The 18,310-nt window shown below is 41.9% G+C and overlaps 1 protein-coding gene across 1 annotated transcript in view; it reads right to left on the reverse strand.

Moving 5' to 3' along the window:
* Positions 1–18,310, reverse strand: part of ABCA13 (ATP binding cassette subfamily A member 13) — a 293,809-nt gene that overhangs the window by 184,257 nt on the left and 91,242 nt on the right. The window contains exons 22-25 of the mRNA XM_053266156.1: positions 14,334–14,552; positions 9,273–9,469; positions 4,820–4,977; positions 743–973 (exon numbers count right to left, since the gene is read on the reverse strand). Of these exons, the coding sequence (XP_053122131.1) occupies positions 743–973; positions 4,820–4,977; positions 9,273–9,469; positions 14,334–14,552 (805 nt within the window). The remainder of the gene's footprint in view (positions 1–742; positions 974–4,819; positions 4,978–9,272; positions 9,470–14,333; positions 14,553–18,310) is intronic.

Genomic DNA, 18,310 nt, shown 5'->3' on the forward strand with positions numbered 1-18,310 from the left:
GCCGGGGGGGGTCTACTCGTGAGTAGGCATGGCACAAAGGCGCACCACAGCTACTCACGATCCTAAAAAGCAGGTTTGCTGGAGCGCTCGCTCTGCAAACCTGCTTTTTAGCAGGGGTTCTCGAGCGGGTTACCCGCTCAAGAACCACCGGGCTTGGCTGCGAGCCCAGTGGTTCTTATGGTCTGCTAGCCCGATTTTTGTTGATAGCGAGAATTGCCCCAATATGTATGGCAATACCCCTGAATACAACTTTGCACAAAAGATATCAGGTTTCTCAGAACTTGAAACCATTATGAGTGCATACACAGTAATAGCATATGCTATATATTAATACAGTATTAATACAGAATTAATTTAGTATTAATTGCAATTCATGCAATTCAAATACACTACACAAGATGTTCAAACACTCCTGCTCGATGGCAGAGTCACTTTTTGAAATTGGTGTCTCTTGTATATTTAGCAGAGAGACAGCTCATGTCCCTAAGCAACCCAACATAGTGTCTCTCCCAAGACTCTTTGGGACAAGAAACCGTCTTCTCATTGTTTGAGAACCACTTTGGGAACATATTTGTTGAAAAGCACAATATACATTTTCTAAATAAAGACATCATCCTTCTTGAGTAGACCTGTATCATACAGCAAAGGGCATATTCTTCAACACAAGAAACAAAAGATGCTAAGTAAAGTATTACAGATTTTTCAGCAAATCCAATGCCAAATAATATAGGAAACAAGTTACCTCTTCCAGTGTAGTATCAGAAATGCCATAGCCAGTCACATGGAGACGCTGAAGGTTTTCATCCAAAGTCTGGAAAAGGCCTTTAAAGGAAGCCTTATCAGCCTCTGTTGGGATCATATAGGTCAGCTCACTCCCACTGTTTTCTTTCAGGAATGCTTGTGGAATGTAGGCCTGAACCAGAGATGTAACATGAAGGGTATCTCTGGGGTCTTCAACTGAAAATGCAAAGGGCTGCATAGAACAAGGAAAAATAAAAGAGCTGAACAAAAGGGATTTTTGTAAAGAAAAGTTGAAGTTACAAACATTAGGTTTAATGCTGCAAATAAGCAAACAAGTATAATTTCACACTTTTAGGTAAGCCTGTGTGTGTTGTACACTAAAATATACATATTCTGCAGATGTTGTGCCATGAAAAGCTAAATTCTACAACATACATATTATGTAAGTTAAGCACATTTTCAGGGCTTATTTTTACATATTTTATTCTGCTGATCACAAGGAGTGGGGCAAGGAGCTATTCAGGATAGTGAAGGTCCACTCCTCAATTCTAGAGATATTATTCTGCCACTCATTTAGCTTTTGAGATTCATATACATTGTCCAAATAAATTCTTAAGCTTATCTCTGAAGATTTAAAGACTTGTGTTTTTAAGAAGTGCTGAAATTCTCAGTGAGTTGAATTGTATTATATGTATTTTTCTGCACCTAAAAATGAATGAAAATGCATGTTCCTGGTTCAATATAAATGCATAAATTTCACCTTTTGAAGATCAAAACATTAAACAGGATCAAGATTTTATTCATCCATTTTACATGTGACACACAACTGTGTGTAGCAGAGCTGTGATACCAGTTTTAAGCTGAAAAGCAGCTCCAAGTAGCAGGAGTGGAGCTATAATAGGGTGGACAGGTTCAAAGAACCCGAGCTGCCCAACATCTGGGGCTGTCTGACTCACCCCGCACCCACCCGGTCCTTATTTCCCAGCCATGTTTGTTGCAGGGAGAGCGTTATGTCCACACACAATATGGCTGGGAAATGTGCACTGGAGGGCTTGCACAGCCCTCCTGGGCTCTGATCACACCCCCTTGCATGTGATGTCACATGCAAGGGGGCATGGCCAAAGCCCCAGAAGAGCTGTGCGAGCCCTCAGGAGCTCATTTGCCTGCCGGGTGCATGTTTTTCCCTTTCTCTCCCTCAACCGAGGGAGAGAAGGGAAATTGATGTCCCCAGCAAGCAAACACTAGCTGGGAATGAGGCCCAGAGAGCTCACATGGGCCCCACTAGGGCTCTGACTATGCCCCCTTGTGTGTGACATCACATGGAGAGGTGTTGCTGGCACACACATGCTGCACCCCCGCCCCCCAAAAATAATACAGCAGGGACACAAGGGATGGGGGTGAACACAGGTCCCACTCCCCTTGCTACACCACTGAGTGGGAGGTAATTGGCAGTGGGGAAGTGGAATGGAGCACTTTTCTCCACTTACCATTTTACCACTCTAAACTCATCACCTAAACAGGTTTCCCCCTACTTGGAGTTCCAAAAAAAGCATGCTTCCTAGGAGAAACACACAATGGAAACTTGTAAAAGGGAGGGAGACTGGGAAGGCCATTTTGAATGGACAAATTGTGAGCTGGGGAAAAGTTAAATGTCCCCTCCTCTGCCTCTTCTTCTCTTAAATTCCCCTGTCCCCAAAAATGCTTCTTACCAAAAAGAAGAAAAGAAACCTAAAATGGTTTTAGTTCACTAATGGTGCAACAGGGAAATGACTTGACTAGCAAGCCAGAGGTTGCTGGTTCGAATCCACACTGGTATGTTTCCCAGACTATGGGAAACACCTATATCAGGCAACAGTGATATAGGAAGATGCTGAAAGGCATCATCTCATACTGCGGGGGAGATGGCAGTGAAAAACCCCTCCTGTATTCTACCAAAAAAAACCCACAGGGCTCTGTGGTCGCCAGGAGTCGACATCGACTTGACGGCACACTTTACCTTTAGCTTTAAAAAGTTACTGTACTTTATCTCTAGTGCCCCCAGCTGCTTGAAGCAGAGCATTGATGATTATGTTTTGGACACTGAAACACATTCACTCGATTTGTAAAGTCTTTTATTTGTTTTTATTATACACATTAAAGTGGTCTAAGAATTTTGTCTGAAGAACTGGAGTATGCATATTTCATCGCCGTTATATCATCATCTTTTTTTAAGGCATCAACACTCAGATACACACACGTGCTTTATCTTACAATTAGTCACTAATCTTGAGTAAGCTTCTAGAAAGATCAAAGCATGCCAGAATTTTTAGCACACTGGCAGGGAAAAGCAAAGTGAGAAAGGGGCCCAAAGGATAGCCCACAGTCACAGTATACAGTTCTACTGCTAAAGCTCAGCCAGTCTGGCTTACAAACCATCTGGATAGGAGACTACCCAGGAACCTTACTTGAGTTGTTCTGAGCACCTCAGAAGAACAGCAAACTATATGTGCAATTTAAAAAAATGAAAATCATGTTACTTACTTCTTATACTTAATGCCATCCAACCCCAGCACAGCATCCCTCCAGTGGCTATTGCTGGTGTATACCTTATGTTTATTTTTAGATTGTGAGCCCTCTGGAGACAGGGATCCATCTTTATTCATTTATTTTTATTTCTCCATGTAAACCGCTTTGGGAGTTTTTGTTGAAAGTGGTATATAAATATTCATAGCAGTAGTACTGCACACACTTGCAAAAACTTCTCTACATCATTCTGTAGTTACCAGTATATAGGAATTGCAACATTCTTCCTTCAGAATTCCATACAACTCCCCAAGGAATTTGGCCACCAGATAGATTGACTGATTGATTGACTGTTGAATTTATATACCGCCTTTTATTAAAAACAATCCCTAGGTGGTTTACAAAAATTAAAAAACATACAATGAAATGACAATACAAATATTAATCTAAAAATATAAAACAAATCTAATTTAAAATCTATAAAATACAAGCATAAAAACTATACATGGGTAAAAACACATAGAAGCAGCAATAGAAAACAATCATGTAAAAGTCTGGATAAAAAGTCAAGATTTAAAAAGCTTTCTTGTTAAGAAAGTTTTGTATTCAGTTAAGTCTTTTGGGCAGGTTTGTCTGCCCAAATAATTCTTCTCACCACCGCCTTACTTTCTCTGATAAGCAATTTCAAACAGCCAGGTTCATTGGGTTTCTATCACTCATGCAATCAACAGCCATGGAATGCTGCATTCAAGATGGTAGCTCCCAAATTGCCTTGTTGTCTCCATCAGAATTTGTACCAATATATGATACTTAGAGACTTCAACAGCACCGAGAAAGAGTGGGAATGGAAAGTGATAGTTGAACCTTGCAGGATCTGACATGAGACTAAAATCCTGTGAGACTGAGCACATTCGTAGTAGGTGAGTTCAGATATAATGTGAAGCCAAAATTAAAGTTTTGCTTTGCACAGTCTTTCAACCTTGTGAGCATGGTTAGAAACAAGCCAAGATCAGTCATGGCCTCCAAACCAACCAGTCTTGACTTAACCCCACACCAAACCTTGCTTTCAGATCATGGTTTGTTTCAAGAACTTTGGTTAGAATAAGCCAGGATCAGTCGGTTTGGATGCCACAATTAATCCTGGCTTGTTTCTAACCACAACCAGAACTAGTCAGGGGTGAGGAAAGCACATGCTCTCAAGGCTGAAATATATTGCCTGAAACTAAGGTTTAGTCTTGGTTCCACTTGCTGTCTGAACTGGCCCATTCAGAATAATCCCTATGATCACATTTCATTCATTCATTCATTCGATTTCTATACCGCCCTTCCAAAAAATTGCTCAGGGCAGTTTACTTAGAGACATAATAAATAAATAAGATGGATCCCTGTCCCCAAAGGGCTCACAATCTAAAAGGCAACATCAGATAGACACCAGCGACAGTCACTGGAGGTATTGTACTGGGGGTGGATAGGGCCAGTTACTCTCCCCCTGCCAAATAAAGAGAATCACCATGTTAAAAGGTGCCACCACATTTAATAGCTGTTCCTACAATAGTGTGCCTTTTGCTCAGCCCACCTTTTTTGTGAATGTTAGACTATGTCCTTGGCCATATGTTTCCTTCAGATAAGAAGGAGAACCACAGCATCTCAGCTGCCCATGCTGCAGGATAGCAATGCGGTCACTCAGTACTTCTGCTTCATCAAGGTGATGAGTGGTGAAGATCAGAGTGCGACCTATTCCAGGAAAATCAATGCTTTTAAAATAAAATAAAATAAAATAAAACATATGCAAGTAAAACTGAAGTATTAATACAACAAGGACTGAAGGACTGAAGTTAAATAAACAGACAGACAGATCTGAGAGGGGGCAGGAGCAGGCAGGACTATCAGCCACTGGCCAGCTCACCTCACTGGAAGTTGGGCAGATGTACCTGTCCCTGTTTCCAAAGATGAATTATAAACTAACACTGAATTCAGTGAGGATGTATAAAGAACAGCATCCAAAAGAAAAGATGTTTTCAAAGCCAGTCTCCTAAACAGTGAATGGGGTTGCCCAGAAGGAGAGGAGGACGGAGCAGTAAACAATGTAATCCATTACCACCTAGAATGCTACTTATAAATTTGGGTTCTTTATTTATCCAGCCTTACTTATATTTCCCAAAGAAACCTACACCCTTTTCATGGTGGACTGAAGATCCTATAAGCAGCAACATATTACTTTACATGGGGATGGGGGTTCACATGGCTTACAGAACCTACGTATATTTCATTCAGCCTCGGCTAGTTTGCAAGCACTCCGTTAACCTCATTTTTCTGCTTGTGTGCCACCGCAGCACACAGAGACACATGAGTAGACCCATGACTGGGAGGCTAAAAGCAGCATCTCAGGCTCGGGGGTCCCCCCAGAATGCCCCAAGCGGCCTCTGATCCCTGCACTCCCCACCAGCAGGATGTGGAAAGGAAGAGGAGCAGGAATGCTGGCTGATGCCCTCCACACCAGGGAGTTATCCAGACATGGATTCATGCTGAGGGGTATCCAAAGAGCGAATCTGTTTCACTGCTGCATAATTAGATGGGCTGTTCACATAGGGTTGGTTCATCTTCGCATTCTTTTTCCTGTGTGTGTTCCTATAACTTGCTCCGGGTTTTTCCTCAAACCAGTTACATCCCAGGAGGAGGCAAGAGATGCCTCCCTTCATTATTATTATTGTTTAGTTTGACAGCAGGCATTCCACAAGATTGACGTAGTTTAAAAAAAACAACAGAATGCTTAACCCGAACCAGCCAAGTCTGACCCAAATCTCTTCTGATTTTTATAATGAGCTTGCCTTTGTGATTGCCTTCATCTCCTCATGTTCCCCACCTCCACTCCAGACCATTTAAGAAACTGTGGAAGTTTAAAATCAAAACCATTGCTTTCTCTCTATGATGCAGAAAAATGCAGCCTCATGGAATCAGCTCAGACACAAAGGGCTCAGGTTCCATCGAACCTGTAGTTTCCATTGTTAAGCTTCCAGGCCTCCTCCAACAATATCTGCATATGTAAAGCCTGGTAAAGGGGAGTGAATGTTTCCAAAACGTAACAAACATTTCTTACATCAAGAAACAGGTGTACAGAGCAGGGTTGACTGTCCCTTCCATCCGTGCCCATGGAATTCTCCACTGAGACGAGTGACACAGAGAGCAGTATCTCCCCCTCTCCAACACAATAAAGGTTTCCTGATAATCAAACAGTAACCAAGGACAGTTTTGTAACCTGGATTTGAACACTTGGGATAGGATTTGTGCTGCTGAAGTTTGTTTATGGACTGAAAATAGGAGGAGGCTGGGTTTGGGGGCAGGGAGGCAAGGCTTAACGCCTCCTCTTCTGATCCCCAGCAAAAGCCCCTCCTGAGCTGCAGGCTCTTTCAGAAGCTGATCGGTGCCATTTGAAGTTTTTTTAAAAAAAAAAACAACAACCAAGTACAAGTTTTGAAAAAAGCCTAATTATTGGCAATGGCCCCTCCACACATTGTGGGAGAAGTGTTGAGGCATACCAGAAAGCTGGTCCCCCACCCCACCCCACCCAGGAAAAAAAAGGCACCACAAATAGAGGATTTTTTTTTTTTACCCCTGACATAATTCGGGCTAAGCCAGAATGTGCAGCAGTAATTCGGAGAAAATCAGAATTGTTTGTGAACTAGACCCTGATAGCCTGCTGCGATTTTGGGGTAAATCCAGCTGATATGTGGACTCTCACTCTCCATTCCAGAGGAGATGTGAACTAAAAGCCATGTGTGTATAAGTCCCCGGTACAGGGCTCACTTTGTCTACAAGGGTTTGCAGGGGTTGGACTGGGAGGTCCTGATCCAGCCCTTGCAATGCCTTTGCAAGGGCTCTGTGCCAGGAGAGGGGCTGCTGGCATCCTTGCCTCCTCACACGGAGCCTGTGCAAGAATTTGTAACAACCAGGTTGTGAGTTTCTGAATTGAACTCGAAAGCCTTTACAAGCATCAGACTGGAAGCTCCTGTTCCGGTCCTTGCAAGGATCTGTTAGGGAGGCTGCTTGCCAGCAGCTTCTTCTCATTCCCCAAGCCCCTTGAAAAATGTAGCTAAGGCAATGAGAAGAGGCTGTCAGCAAGCAGCCGCCTCTCCTCCACCCCCGCCCCCTTTAAAAATGGTTCATGGGCAGGGCGTGTGAGGCGAGGCAGCATTTTTGCCTCACCCCACATACTCAAATACCTAGTTTGCCCTGAAGAACATGGCGGCTGCTGTTGCATCCCATTTGCCCTGTGTAGAATCCAAAGGAAAGAGTTGTGGTATGACGGATAAGGCAGTAGAGTGGAATCAGGAATATTAATAGCTTAATGAAATAGCTATTATGTACAGAGAGGCAAGTGCAGACTGCTTTTCAGTGCGCTTGCTGCTTGCCGTTTGTTAGCCCTGCCTCTAATCCAGGACTGGAATACAAGTAACTAAAGCCCCATTCAAGAACTGGTCTGGATCAAGGAATGGATTAACCAAAAAACACCACACCTTGAAGGCTCACTTGCTAGCTCCTACTCATTTTGAGACCAAAACATCTTTACGGGATGTATACCTGCTGTCGTTGGTTAACACACATGCTGAAGTGTTTGTTTGCTGCCCTTGAGAACATCTCCCAGGGCAGTGTAAAATAAATGGTAAAACAAAGTTTGAATGTGCACCATAAATATCAGTTAGCAAAGGAAATACACAACAGCAATAGATGTTCTAATTCAATAAAAACTGGAACAGAGCAAAACAGTTAAAACCAGCACATGTCACATGCTGGAACACCTGGGGAAATAATAATGTCTTCATCTGGCACTGAAATAACTGCTGCAGCCGGTGAGTTTCCCTGGGGAGTGCATTCTGCAATCAAACTGAAAGTAATGAGCTGCCAAGCTTCCACAGTAGCCAATACACTTGTTTGGTTCCATGAAAGAGGTGGTGGTTGAATTGAAAGCACAGCAGATATTCAAGAGAAAGAAAAACAAGGTATCAGGAAAATAACCATATATCACCGCATCCCATTTTTTCAGGTATGGAACTAATCTTCATTCACCACTATCTCTTCCTTAATGTGCATTCAAGCATCTATACATATGTGCCTGCTAGTGTGTGTGTGTGTGTATTTTAAAAGTGAACCAGGATACAGACCCTCTCAAATACAGGTACAGATTGGAAGTGTACTGCTATAGATGTGTTCGACACAATGTAGGAGCAATTGTGTGTACAGATCTGTAAGTGCATACACTGTACACATTGTACATTCACTGAACACAACATGTGAATAGGGCTTTGGTGTAATGCATATGTGTTTTGGGAGCAAGGATTATTATTTGCGCACATGAATGCATACTCTTTCCAATATCATTAAATACAGAACACAAACATGTTCAAATATTCCTGCTTAACTGGGCAGAGAGGAACCTTTTAAAATAATACTGTCCTGTATTTAGCACAGAGACACCAACTGATCCTTTTCATCTCAGCATAGCATTCTTCCTAGTGGTTCTTGCTGGTGTCTCCCTTGTGTTTCTTTTTAGATCCTGAACCATTTGGGACAGAGAACCATCTTCTGTTTTCTTTTGCTATGTGAACACTTTGAAAATCATATTGTTGAAAAATGATATATAAATATTCTGAATAAAATAAATAGCCATATCCTCCTGATAAAAACAGATAAAACCAAGAAAACTTTATCAAAAACACATGGGGCCCATTTTAGACATTATCTTTTGGGGACCACTTTACAAGGTCCAGTCTCATGTTGAGTTGGTAGGGTATGAAAACAAGAACCACGGAGGTAAGCTCTCTGATGTTCCAGGAAATGAAGATAATTGATAGGGCAGGGGCAGGCCAAGGGATGATATGAATATTCTCCATCTGTGAAACTTCCCACAAAATTTATGACGGAGGGAGGGAGGGAGGGAGGGACTTGCTTCACAGGATCTGATAGGTTCCCATGTCCTTCACATACTTGGGGAAGGAAACAAAGCTTCCAGAACAAACATATTGGTTTCATACCTGCTCTGTACTTGAGGAGAATATCCCAGATGCTGCGACGAGAACATGGATCCACACTGCTGGTGGGCTCATCCAAGACCACGGTCTTTGAGTTACCAATAAAGGAAATTGCAATGGAAAGCTTTCTCTTCATTCCTCCGGACAGGGCTCCAGTATATTTGTTCTGATTCTGCAGTAATCCAACATCCTTCAGGGCTCTGAAGTAATAATTTAAAATGAATTTGAAATTCTTCAGTCAACTTGTAGTTTTCAATAGCAGTTGCATGAATTATTCAAAACATCCCAGGACTGTATCTGTATTCTGAGAAGGCATTTCAAGTAGCTAACTGAGCCACAGGTAATCATAGCAACAGTGGATGGGCAAGAGCAAAATCAGTTCATTGGTTGTAACTGAAGCTTCACAGAACTGTATCATATGATGGAGGGCCACAAATAATTGGCAAACAGTCGAAGCTTTCCACTGAGGTAACATATGTCAACTTGCAGCAGGTGGAGAGGTTTGGCTGAGAGACTTTGCAACCCAGCATTGATTGCTGCTTCCAGGAGTATGTAGCACTGGCATGCAGACGCTGCATGTACTGGGAGCTGTGCATGCTCTCATTTTTCAGCCCCGCATACAGTTTCAGCACAAGCAAGGGCTTTTCTGCAGTCTATAGCTTTGAGCAAGTAACGTCTAAATCAACTCTCTGGCCACTAGTTTTTATGGTGCAGTAGGACTTTTCACTTTCTTGTTACAAAGCAACACAACTGCTCTCTTGGAACTCTTTGTGGAGTGCAGATCTGTTGAATCATCTTGCCTTTTACATTTCATTCTGCTTCAAACAATTTTCCGATACCAAATATGAAGTTTTGCCTAAAATATACACAGGGGATGTATTGTCTCATTTACAGGTTTCCCAGAACCTTACACATTGACTTTGTTGGAAACCATACAGTAGTGGCTAGAGTGCTGGACTAGGACCGGGGAGACCCGAGTTCAAATCCCCATTCAGCCATGATACTTGCTGGGTGACTCTGGGCCAGTCACTTCTCTCTCAGCCCAACCTACTTCACAGGGTTGTTGGGAGGAGAAACCTAAGTATGTAGTACACCGCTCTGGGCTCCTTGAAGGAAGAGCGGGCTATAAAATGTAATAATAATAATAATTTTTATTATTATTTACTGAGTAGATTTACACAGAACTCCATCAGAATAGCGAGCTCATGTAATCAAATGCCTGTCAGTTTGGAGACAAAAGAGGGCCATCTAAACACATAATAGTAAGTCTCCAGGGTTAGGATGGAGGGGGAATATATGCTCTGAAGTTAAAATACTCCTCCAGTATATTGGGATATTTCAGGAGAGAGGGAAGGAAAAAGCACAGCTTTTCACTTTCCCATTCTCTAGAACCACCCCTCCTTCCCCCACTCTATTATTATTATTATTATTATTACATTTATATCCCGCTCTACCTCCAGGGAGCCCAGAGCGGTGTACTACATACTTAAGTTTCCTCTCACAACAACCCTGTGAAGTATGTTAGGCTGAGAGAGAAGTGACTGAAGAGAGTCACCCAGCAAGTATCATGACTGAATGGGGATTTGAACTCGGGTCTCCCCGGTCCTAGTCCAGCACTCTAACCACTACACCACACTGGCTCTCAATGCTCTCAGGGTCTGAACTTCCAGCTATTATTAATTAATAAATAATATTTATAAATATTTATTTATTTATTTATTTATTTAATTTCTATACCACCCTTCCAAAAATGGCTCAGAGCAGTTTACAAAGAGAAATAATAAATAAATAAGATGAATCCCTGTCCCCAAAGGGCTCACAATCTAAAAAGAAACATCAGATAGACACCAGCAACAGTCACTGGAGGTACTGTGCTGGGGGTGGAGAGGACCAGTTACTCTCCCCCTGCTAAATAAAGAGAATCACCATGTTCAAAGGTGCCTCTTTGTCAAGTTAGCAGGGGCAGCCCCAAACCTGGCCCTCTAGTGCTATCAGCAGAGCTGGGGATTAAAATGTTATTCTCTTTCTCTTCCCCCTCCTGAAACTCCCCACAACCATGGGGAGGCATGAATGGCTCTACAAGGCTTCTGTTCCAAATTTCCTGGACTTCTGGAGTATTCTTTTTAAGGTCTGATGATACACTGCAATTGGTTTTGTTCTGGGCTTGGTTTTTTCTTTTTTTCTTTTTGGCAGGGGGATAGTTTTTTGCAGATCCTAATTGATTATCCATAAATACAAAGAACTCAGTAATAAAGACTGTGGACATGATCTACTAGAAAATTATCTTCACACTGGGAAGAGCATTGGAGTAGTCTTACACAGTTTATCTCAATTGTGGTTTGTGCCCTATACTAAAACTGTCACTTGCAAATGTATGGTTGCCTACATTTTTGTCATAATCACCTATTTAAGACATTTTCAGTTGATCTGATTGCCTCCTTAATTTTAATTTTACCCTACGGCCTGACAGTCTAACTCTGTTGTAACGTTTTACTTTTTAATTTATTTATGATTTTAATTTTCATTATGTATTTTTATTATTGTATTCTTGATTTGTTGTGAGTCACCTTTGGGGCCCAAATTATAGAATATAAAGTCCAATAAAAGAACACAAAATAGCATGTTTACTTTGGAGGGATTTTATGGTTAAAGATTGGAACATCTAGCCAATTCATCAGTTAGAGCAATATATTAAAACATTTTGATTAACTAACAATTAATTGGACAGCAGATTTTTAAAATTATTTAAAAATTACTTTAATACTAGTACTTACAAAAACTGTAGACAGCAAGCACTGTTTTAATAGAGACATTTCCTCCTGTGAAAGAAGGGGGAATGCCTCTTCTAAGAAAATGCCCGCTGAAACCTTATTTGAAATGAGCTTATACTCTTGTTTCCCAACTTTCGGGCCTTGTATTTGATCATCTGCCACAAGATGTGGTGATAGCCACCAACTTAGATGGCTTTAAAAAGGGATTAGACAAGTTCATGAAGGACAAGTCTATCAATGGTTACTAGTCTGGATGGCGATATGCTACCATCAGGTTCAGAGGCAGTATGTCTCTTCACACTGCAGGGGTGCAATGGTGGGAAAGAAGATATGGCTCCATCTCCTGCATCTGGTTGGCTACTCAAGGAAACAGAATGCTGAACTACATAGGCCTTGGCTTGATTCAGAAGTGCTCTTCCTTTGCTTACATATTCTCCATTTCTTTCTTTGCCTCCCCCCCCCACCCCGCCTTTATTTCAATGACGTGTCTTCTGGTTTTTGTTTGGGAGTTGATGGGTGAGTAGGACAGAGGGAAGGTAGACGTTTACAGACCTGTCTGCTGTTTAGGTTCTTTTGCTTTCAATGCTGAATTGTGTATCAAAGAACTTACCAAGAAACTGAATTTTTATAATCTTCAGCATAATTTCAAAAGATCTCTAACCCCTTGGGCCATTGTATTAAAAAAAACCAATGTTTTTCTTTCTCCACAAGTAGTCTACCAACGCATAAGTAAAATGCTCATCAGAATCTGGGTTTGCATTAAAATAAATCTTGTTCATTTGTCAAATTTAATTTGTTCTAAACCTCCATGAATGTTAGATTAGAAAAGAGAATTTCCTTTTTGCCAGGCCTCTTTCCTGAGATTTATGCTATCTGTAACCCCAATAGCATCTCAAAAAGGAGTATCTACTTTAAAACTTGCTTTATCTGGTTCTCATGGATCTACCCAGACTTCCTGTCTTCCACAGCAACTACATGCCCTACCCATCATGATCATCATTCAAAATGCTTACTCAGCACTGTACATAAATAAATGATGAACTAGGTCTTGCCAACAGGCTTACAATATAAAATGTGAAACAAAAGGAAAGAGAATGTGGAAGGAAAAAAGAAACTGTCGCACTTGCTGGATGAAGTTAAGGAATAGTCATGATAATAGAGAGAACAGGAAGGAATGTAGCATGATAGAAGAACATCAAATAGCAAATGCAGGAGAGAAAAGGTAAATCAATAATTTCTTAAAGAAGACAACACAGCCAGTCAGATTGCCAAGGAAAGAAATAGCAATACATGATAAATATGAGAGAGAGAGAGTGCGCATGCACATGAGAGGATGGCAGTTTAGCAACAAGATGAATATTCGAGCCATGATGAGATGGGGAGCAATGAGGGAAAGCAGTGGAGGAAGAACTGCCTCTGCACTTTCAGATCTGAAATCCTGAGGCAAGCTTTCTCTCAAACTATTTCTAACCTGAAATAGTTTCTCAAATAATTCTCAAACTATTTCTAACCCGAGAAGCCCACCCACTTATCCTCCCCCTCTCTACAGCTCACCAAGAATCCAGATGAGGGCCTGTGACATCTGAGGTTGCCAGTGTCAACTCTATGACAGAGAGTCTATGTCATAGGACTCCTTGGTGCTCAGTAGTAAGAAAACAAGGCTGGTAAGTAGACAATTATCCACCAGCATGAGCTCTAGCCATCCTGCTTTCTCCACCGTGGGGCGTCTGGAGATTTTAGACTACCTTCCTCCTCCAAGCAGCTTGCCAGAGTGAGGCCAGTTCAGCTTGAGGTTCTCCTTCCACTTTTCCTCATAGTAAGAAGCCTCCCTATCCCTGATGCATTTGGACATTTGCACTTCCATGGACAGGACCCAATCTACCTCCCACTCACTCCCTTACAGGGGGCTCCACTGGCCCTTTTAAGACTTCCTGGCTGTGATGCCCCTGCTTCACTGCTTGCTTCTGCCCCCTCTGATGTCCACAACTGGACCACCCAGCCCTCATTTCCAGAGCCAGTCCATCTTGCAGCTAACTGACGCAACTCAGTACTGTCACTTCTGGGTGCTTCATAGGCAGGTCTGCCAGCTTCATCCTAAATGTGAGAGTGAGTGGACAGTGCTGTGTCTGCTCCACAGGGCCATATAAGCATATTAATAACAGAATCCTTGTATCTACCCTTTGAGGAAAGGTGACTGTCTCTGAGAAACCAAAGGTTACAACAGTGAACTGAGTAGTGGGGGGGGGAGCATGTGTTGTGCTGCTTTTCAGCAAGATTTATAACAATCACGAACCTACTGACTTGCTGCTGTAGCTGCATCTTTGTCCAGAGTGGGGCCTTCACAGACCCATAAAGCAGCAGATGTTCTTGAACAGTCAACGTGTCAAACAGGACATCATGTTGAGGACATACTCCCATCTCTGTCCGAATGGCAGTGAGGTCAGTCTCCATGTCCTTCCCATTGATGATAATGGTTCCAGAGCTAGGTGGGTACAGGCCTGTCAACATTGATCTGAAATCCAGATGAGATGAAATCAACAGAGATGCTTCCCCAAAAGGAGGATGACAGTCTGTCATCATTCATGCCTCAGAAAGAGGAAGCTGTACAGTTGCTTAGCCTCAGAGGACCAAACCCTAAAAGAAGTTCCTCAAGCTTGGAAACAAAAGAATGTAAATGATGGTGACCGTGAACTTAAGGGCTGATAATCAGACTCAGTTCAATGTGGGCCCTACTGGACAATTTTTCATTGGATTAGGTAAAATCAAACAAATGTTCAATAGGTGATCCAATTTGACCTAATACAAGGGTGTCCGATAGACCCTAAGAACATGGGAATACAGGAAGCTGCACTATACTGAGTTAGACCGTTGCTCCAGCTTCACTGTCACCAGTGACTGACAGCAGGTCTTCAGGGTTTCAGACAGGAATTGTTTGTTGTCCTACCTGGAGATGCCAGGGATTGAACCTGAGGCCTTCTATATGTGAAGCATATGCTTACCACTGAGTTACCATCTCTCCCCAGTCCCACTCTGTACCAGATCACATTGGACTGTTGAGGTGGCCTTACCAGGCAGAACTTTCATTCTTTCTTTAAAGGGCTGCTGCCTTAATAGGCAGCATCTCAATTTTCCTCCCTGGCAGCTAGACCATAATGCCCCAGAGGAAAAAGCAACATCCTTTCCCTTACTGGGAAAAATGGCCACTGGCTCTATTTGGTGCCGGGGGTGCAAAGGCAGTGCATTAGCAGACCAATGTCCTTGATCAAAAGCAGATCTGAGATGATCCTGATCTTTTAAGCAATGCACAACCCTAGTTGAAATCCATCAACATTTGTCTCAGTGCCTAGGTGGCCAGATTTGGCTTTTAAAAAGCCAAATTCTCGCTTACAGCCCATTTGACCAACGAGTATACCCCTTAGGTTCTGGCAACCTTGCTTAGCTTTTAAGGTTATCTGTCCTGAGACCTTCTGATAGGATGAGCATAAGTGTATTTATTTATTCATTCATTCATTCAATTTCTATACCGCCCTTCCAAAATGACTCAGGGCAGTTTACAATTAAAACAGAACAATTAAAATCAGTTAACAATTAAAACAGAGATCATAAAACAAAACAATTAAAAAACTCTGAAAAACCAGGTTACAACAGTAAAACCCTTTACAACAATTTGAAAACTCTGGAAGCCCAGGCCAAACAAAGCAAAACCTTTTTTAAAAAAACCCCAACACTCCCATTTGGCATGCCCAAACCCTTTGGAATGCTTGAAGTAGCCCCTTGAAAGCTGGCCAATAGTCATTATTCATACTGTATTATAATGTGCCTAATGCCTGGTTTCTCAAACCATGGGGTAAATCTTTCTGAGGGGATGCCTGGAGGGTGCATTTCTGAAGCTGGTGGGGGGCTGTATTCTGAGGCACATGGAGTCTTCCTCCTGCTAGCATTAAGTGAGCTACTTATTGGTTGTTTCCCCAAAGAAGAGGTAAATCAGCTTCTAGTATGAAAAAACCTTTGTTGAGATCCAAATGTACTGCTGTACTCATGGAAGTTCATTCTGTAAATGGAAGACCAGTTGCATTCACAAAAGAGGCTCTTTCATCAACAGCAGGGCTCTTTGTGTGAGCACAACTCGGCAAGTGCAATGGTAAGGTAAGTCTGGATCCAACCATGGAATGGGGGACACAAAAATGCAGAGATGGAGATCATCTTTCATCACACAAAGTCTTCCTACCATTCAGCAACCTTCTCAAAGATTCTTAAATTTATCAACAAGCCAAGTGCATAAGGATTTCCATGCATGCACCCATGAAACATATGGTTTGTACCAGATTCAGGGTTTCTGAAGATAGATCAATTTAGATGTTGGAGAGGGGCAAAGTTTGAGAAACACTGACCTAGTATGACCTCTTTTTCTTAATGAATACAGACATTGATGCATTTCTAGTACTTACCATTTCAAGAAAAGGCGCAGTTTTCCTGACCCAATTAAAATATTACACTGTCCAACCACTCTTCACTGTATTTCTAAACTACTTTCACATTTGGCATCTAGTATTTAAAGGGTTAGATCAGTGGTCTTATTCCCATTAGGCAGTCACATTCCTGTAGCCAGCAGTAATGTTAATCAAGCAGAATAAATCTAGTATCCAGCTCATTCTTATTAGTAATTTATGCACCTCAGGAGATGCAGAATCGAAGGGAGAAAAAGAAGAGAATTTTTAATATTTTAGCAATACAAAAATCAGAAAGATATTAACTTTTTAATGAAACTACTTTTTAAAAAATGTAGCTGAGAGGGATTTTCATTTTTGTTATATCTGCTCACTTTCCCCATCATCATATCCCCCAGGTCCAAAGTCTGTGTTTCTGGAAACTTAGTTACTAGTTCAACGCATGAGGAAGCAAGAAAAAGACATTTCTAAGAAAAGGAAAAGAGGGTTTTTTTGCATATGTTTAATGGCAATCTTCTCCCAAACTATCACCTGTCAAGTTGCTTCTGAAGTGACTTTATTCGTACAGTGGTAAGTTACAGTGATAACTTTATCCTCTCTCAGCTTCTCTTCCATTCTTATACAATTGCTGAATGGGATAAGAAAAAAATGGAGACAGCCATAGAGATGTAAGAACTGTCTCAAAATACCACCACCCCAGCCCTCTTCGTATATATTTTTTTAAAAAAAATGAGGACAAGGCACGCCCACAAGCCCTGTTCTGGCACTGATGCACTCTAAAACCTTCACCCTCCCACACTGTCCATTTGTCTGAAGAGATAAACACCATAAGTGTGAAGCAGATTGTTTCTGTGATCAGAAGGCCTATCACAGAAACCACCACCACCCATACTGCATTTGTCTCTGCAGACAAACAGTGTAAGCCTGGATAGTGTAGGAGGTGAGGCTTTTTGAATGCAACAGTGACAGGACAGGGCTTGTGGGCACGTCTTGGGATGCTGTATGTGAGTACAGTGCCACTTTTTTTAAACTGAAGAGGGCTCACAATATAACAGATGGGTGTAAAATTAAATTAGAGAGAGAGAGAGAGAGAGAGAGAGAGAGCGCTGATTCACACTACCCCAGCAGTCACTACATAAATGTCTCATGTAGGACTATGAGCAAGCTTATGGCTGAGCCATGGTCCCTCAAAGGTTTAACTATGGGCTGGAAAGTAAGAGCTTGTAAGAGCTTACAGTAAAAAGCTCTGGCTTCTAAATGTGTCCTATTGGGATTGAAGACATAGGCCTAGTTTGCTCGTTTGTTTTTAACGTATCTATATACCACCCCAAACCTACCTCTAGTTATTACCAAGATGGAAAACAGGACCATTTCAGAGAGGGCTCACAAAATTAACCCCTGCTGACTTGGCAAAGAGGCACCTTTTAACATGGTGATTCTCTTTATTTAGCAGAGGGAGAGTAACTGGCCCTATCCACTCCCAGGACAGCACCTCCAGTGACTGTTGCTGGTGTCTCTCTTGTGTTTCTTCTGAGATTGAGAGACCTTTGGAAAAAGGGATCCATCTTATTTATTTATTATTTCTCTGTGTAAGCCGCCCTGAGCCATTTTTGGAAGGGCGGTATAGAAAATGAATGAATGAATGGAATGGAATGTTGTGCCATACAAAAAAACATCCTTGCACAGTGTAGATAGAAAACTAGCATGTCAAGGAAAAAATAGCATAGAACTTTTCTATCTAGTTTTCTACATGGAGGGAATATTTTGTATGGAGGAGACTTCATTCATATGAGCTTGGCACCTGCTGTCTGGTACAATTCAG

Source organism: Hemicordylus capensis, chromosome 6 (genome assembly GCF_027244095.1).
Source record: "Hemicordylus capensis ecotype Gifberg chromosome 6, rHemCap1.1.pri, whole genome shotgun sequence".
Lineage (NCBI taxonomy): Eukaryota > Metazoa > Chordata > Lepidosauria > Squamata > Cordylidae > Hemicordylus > Hemicordylus capensis.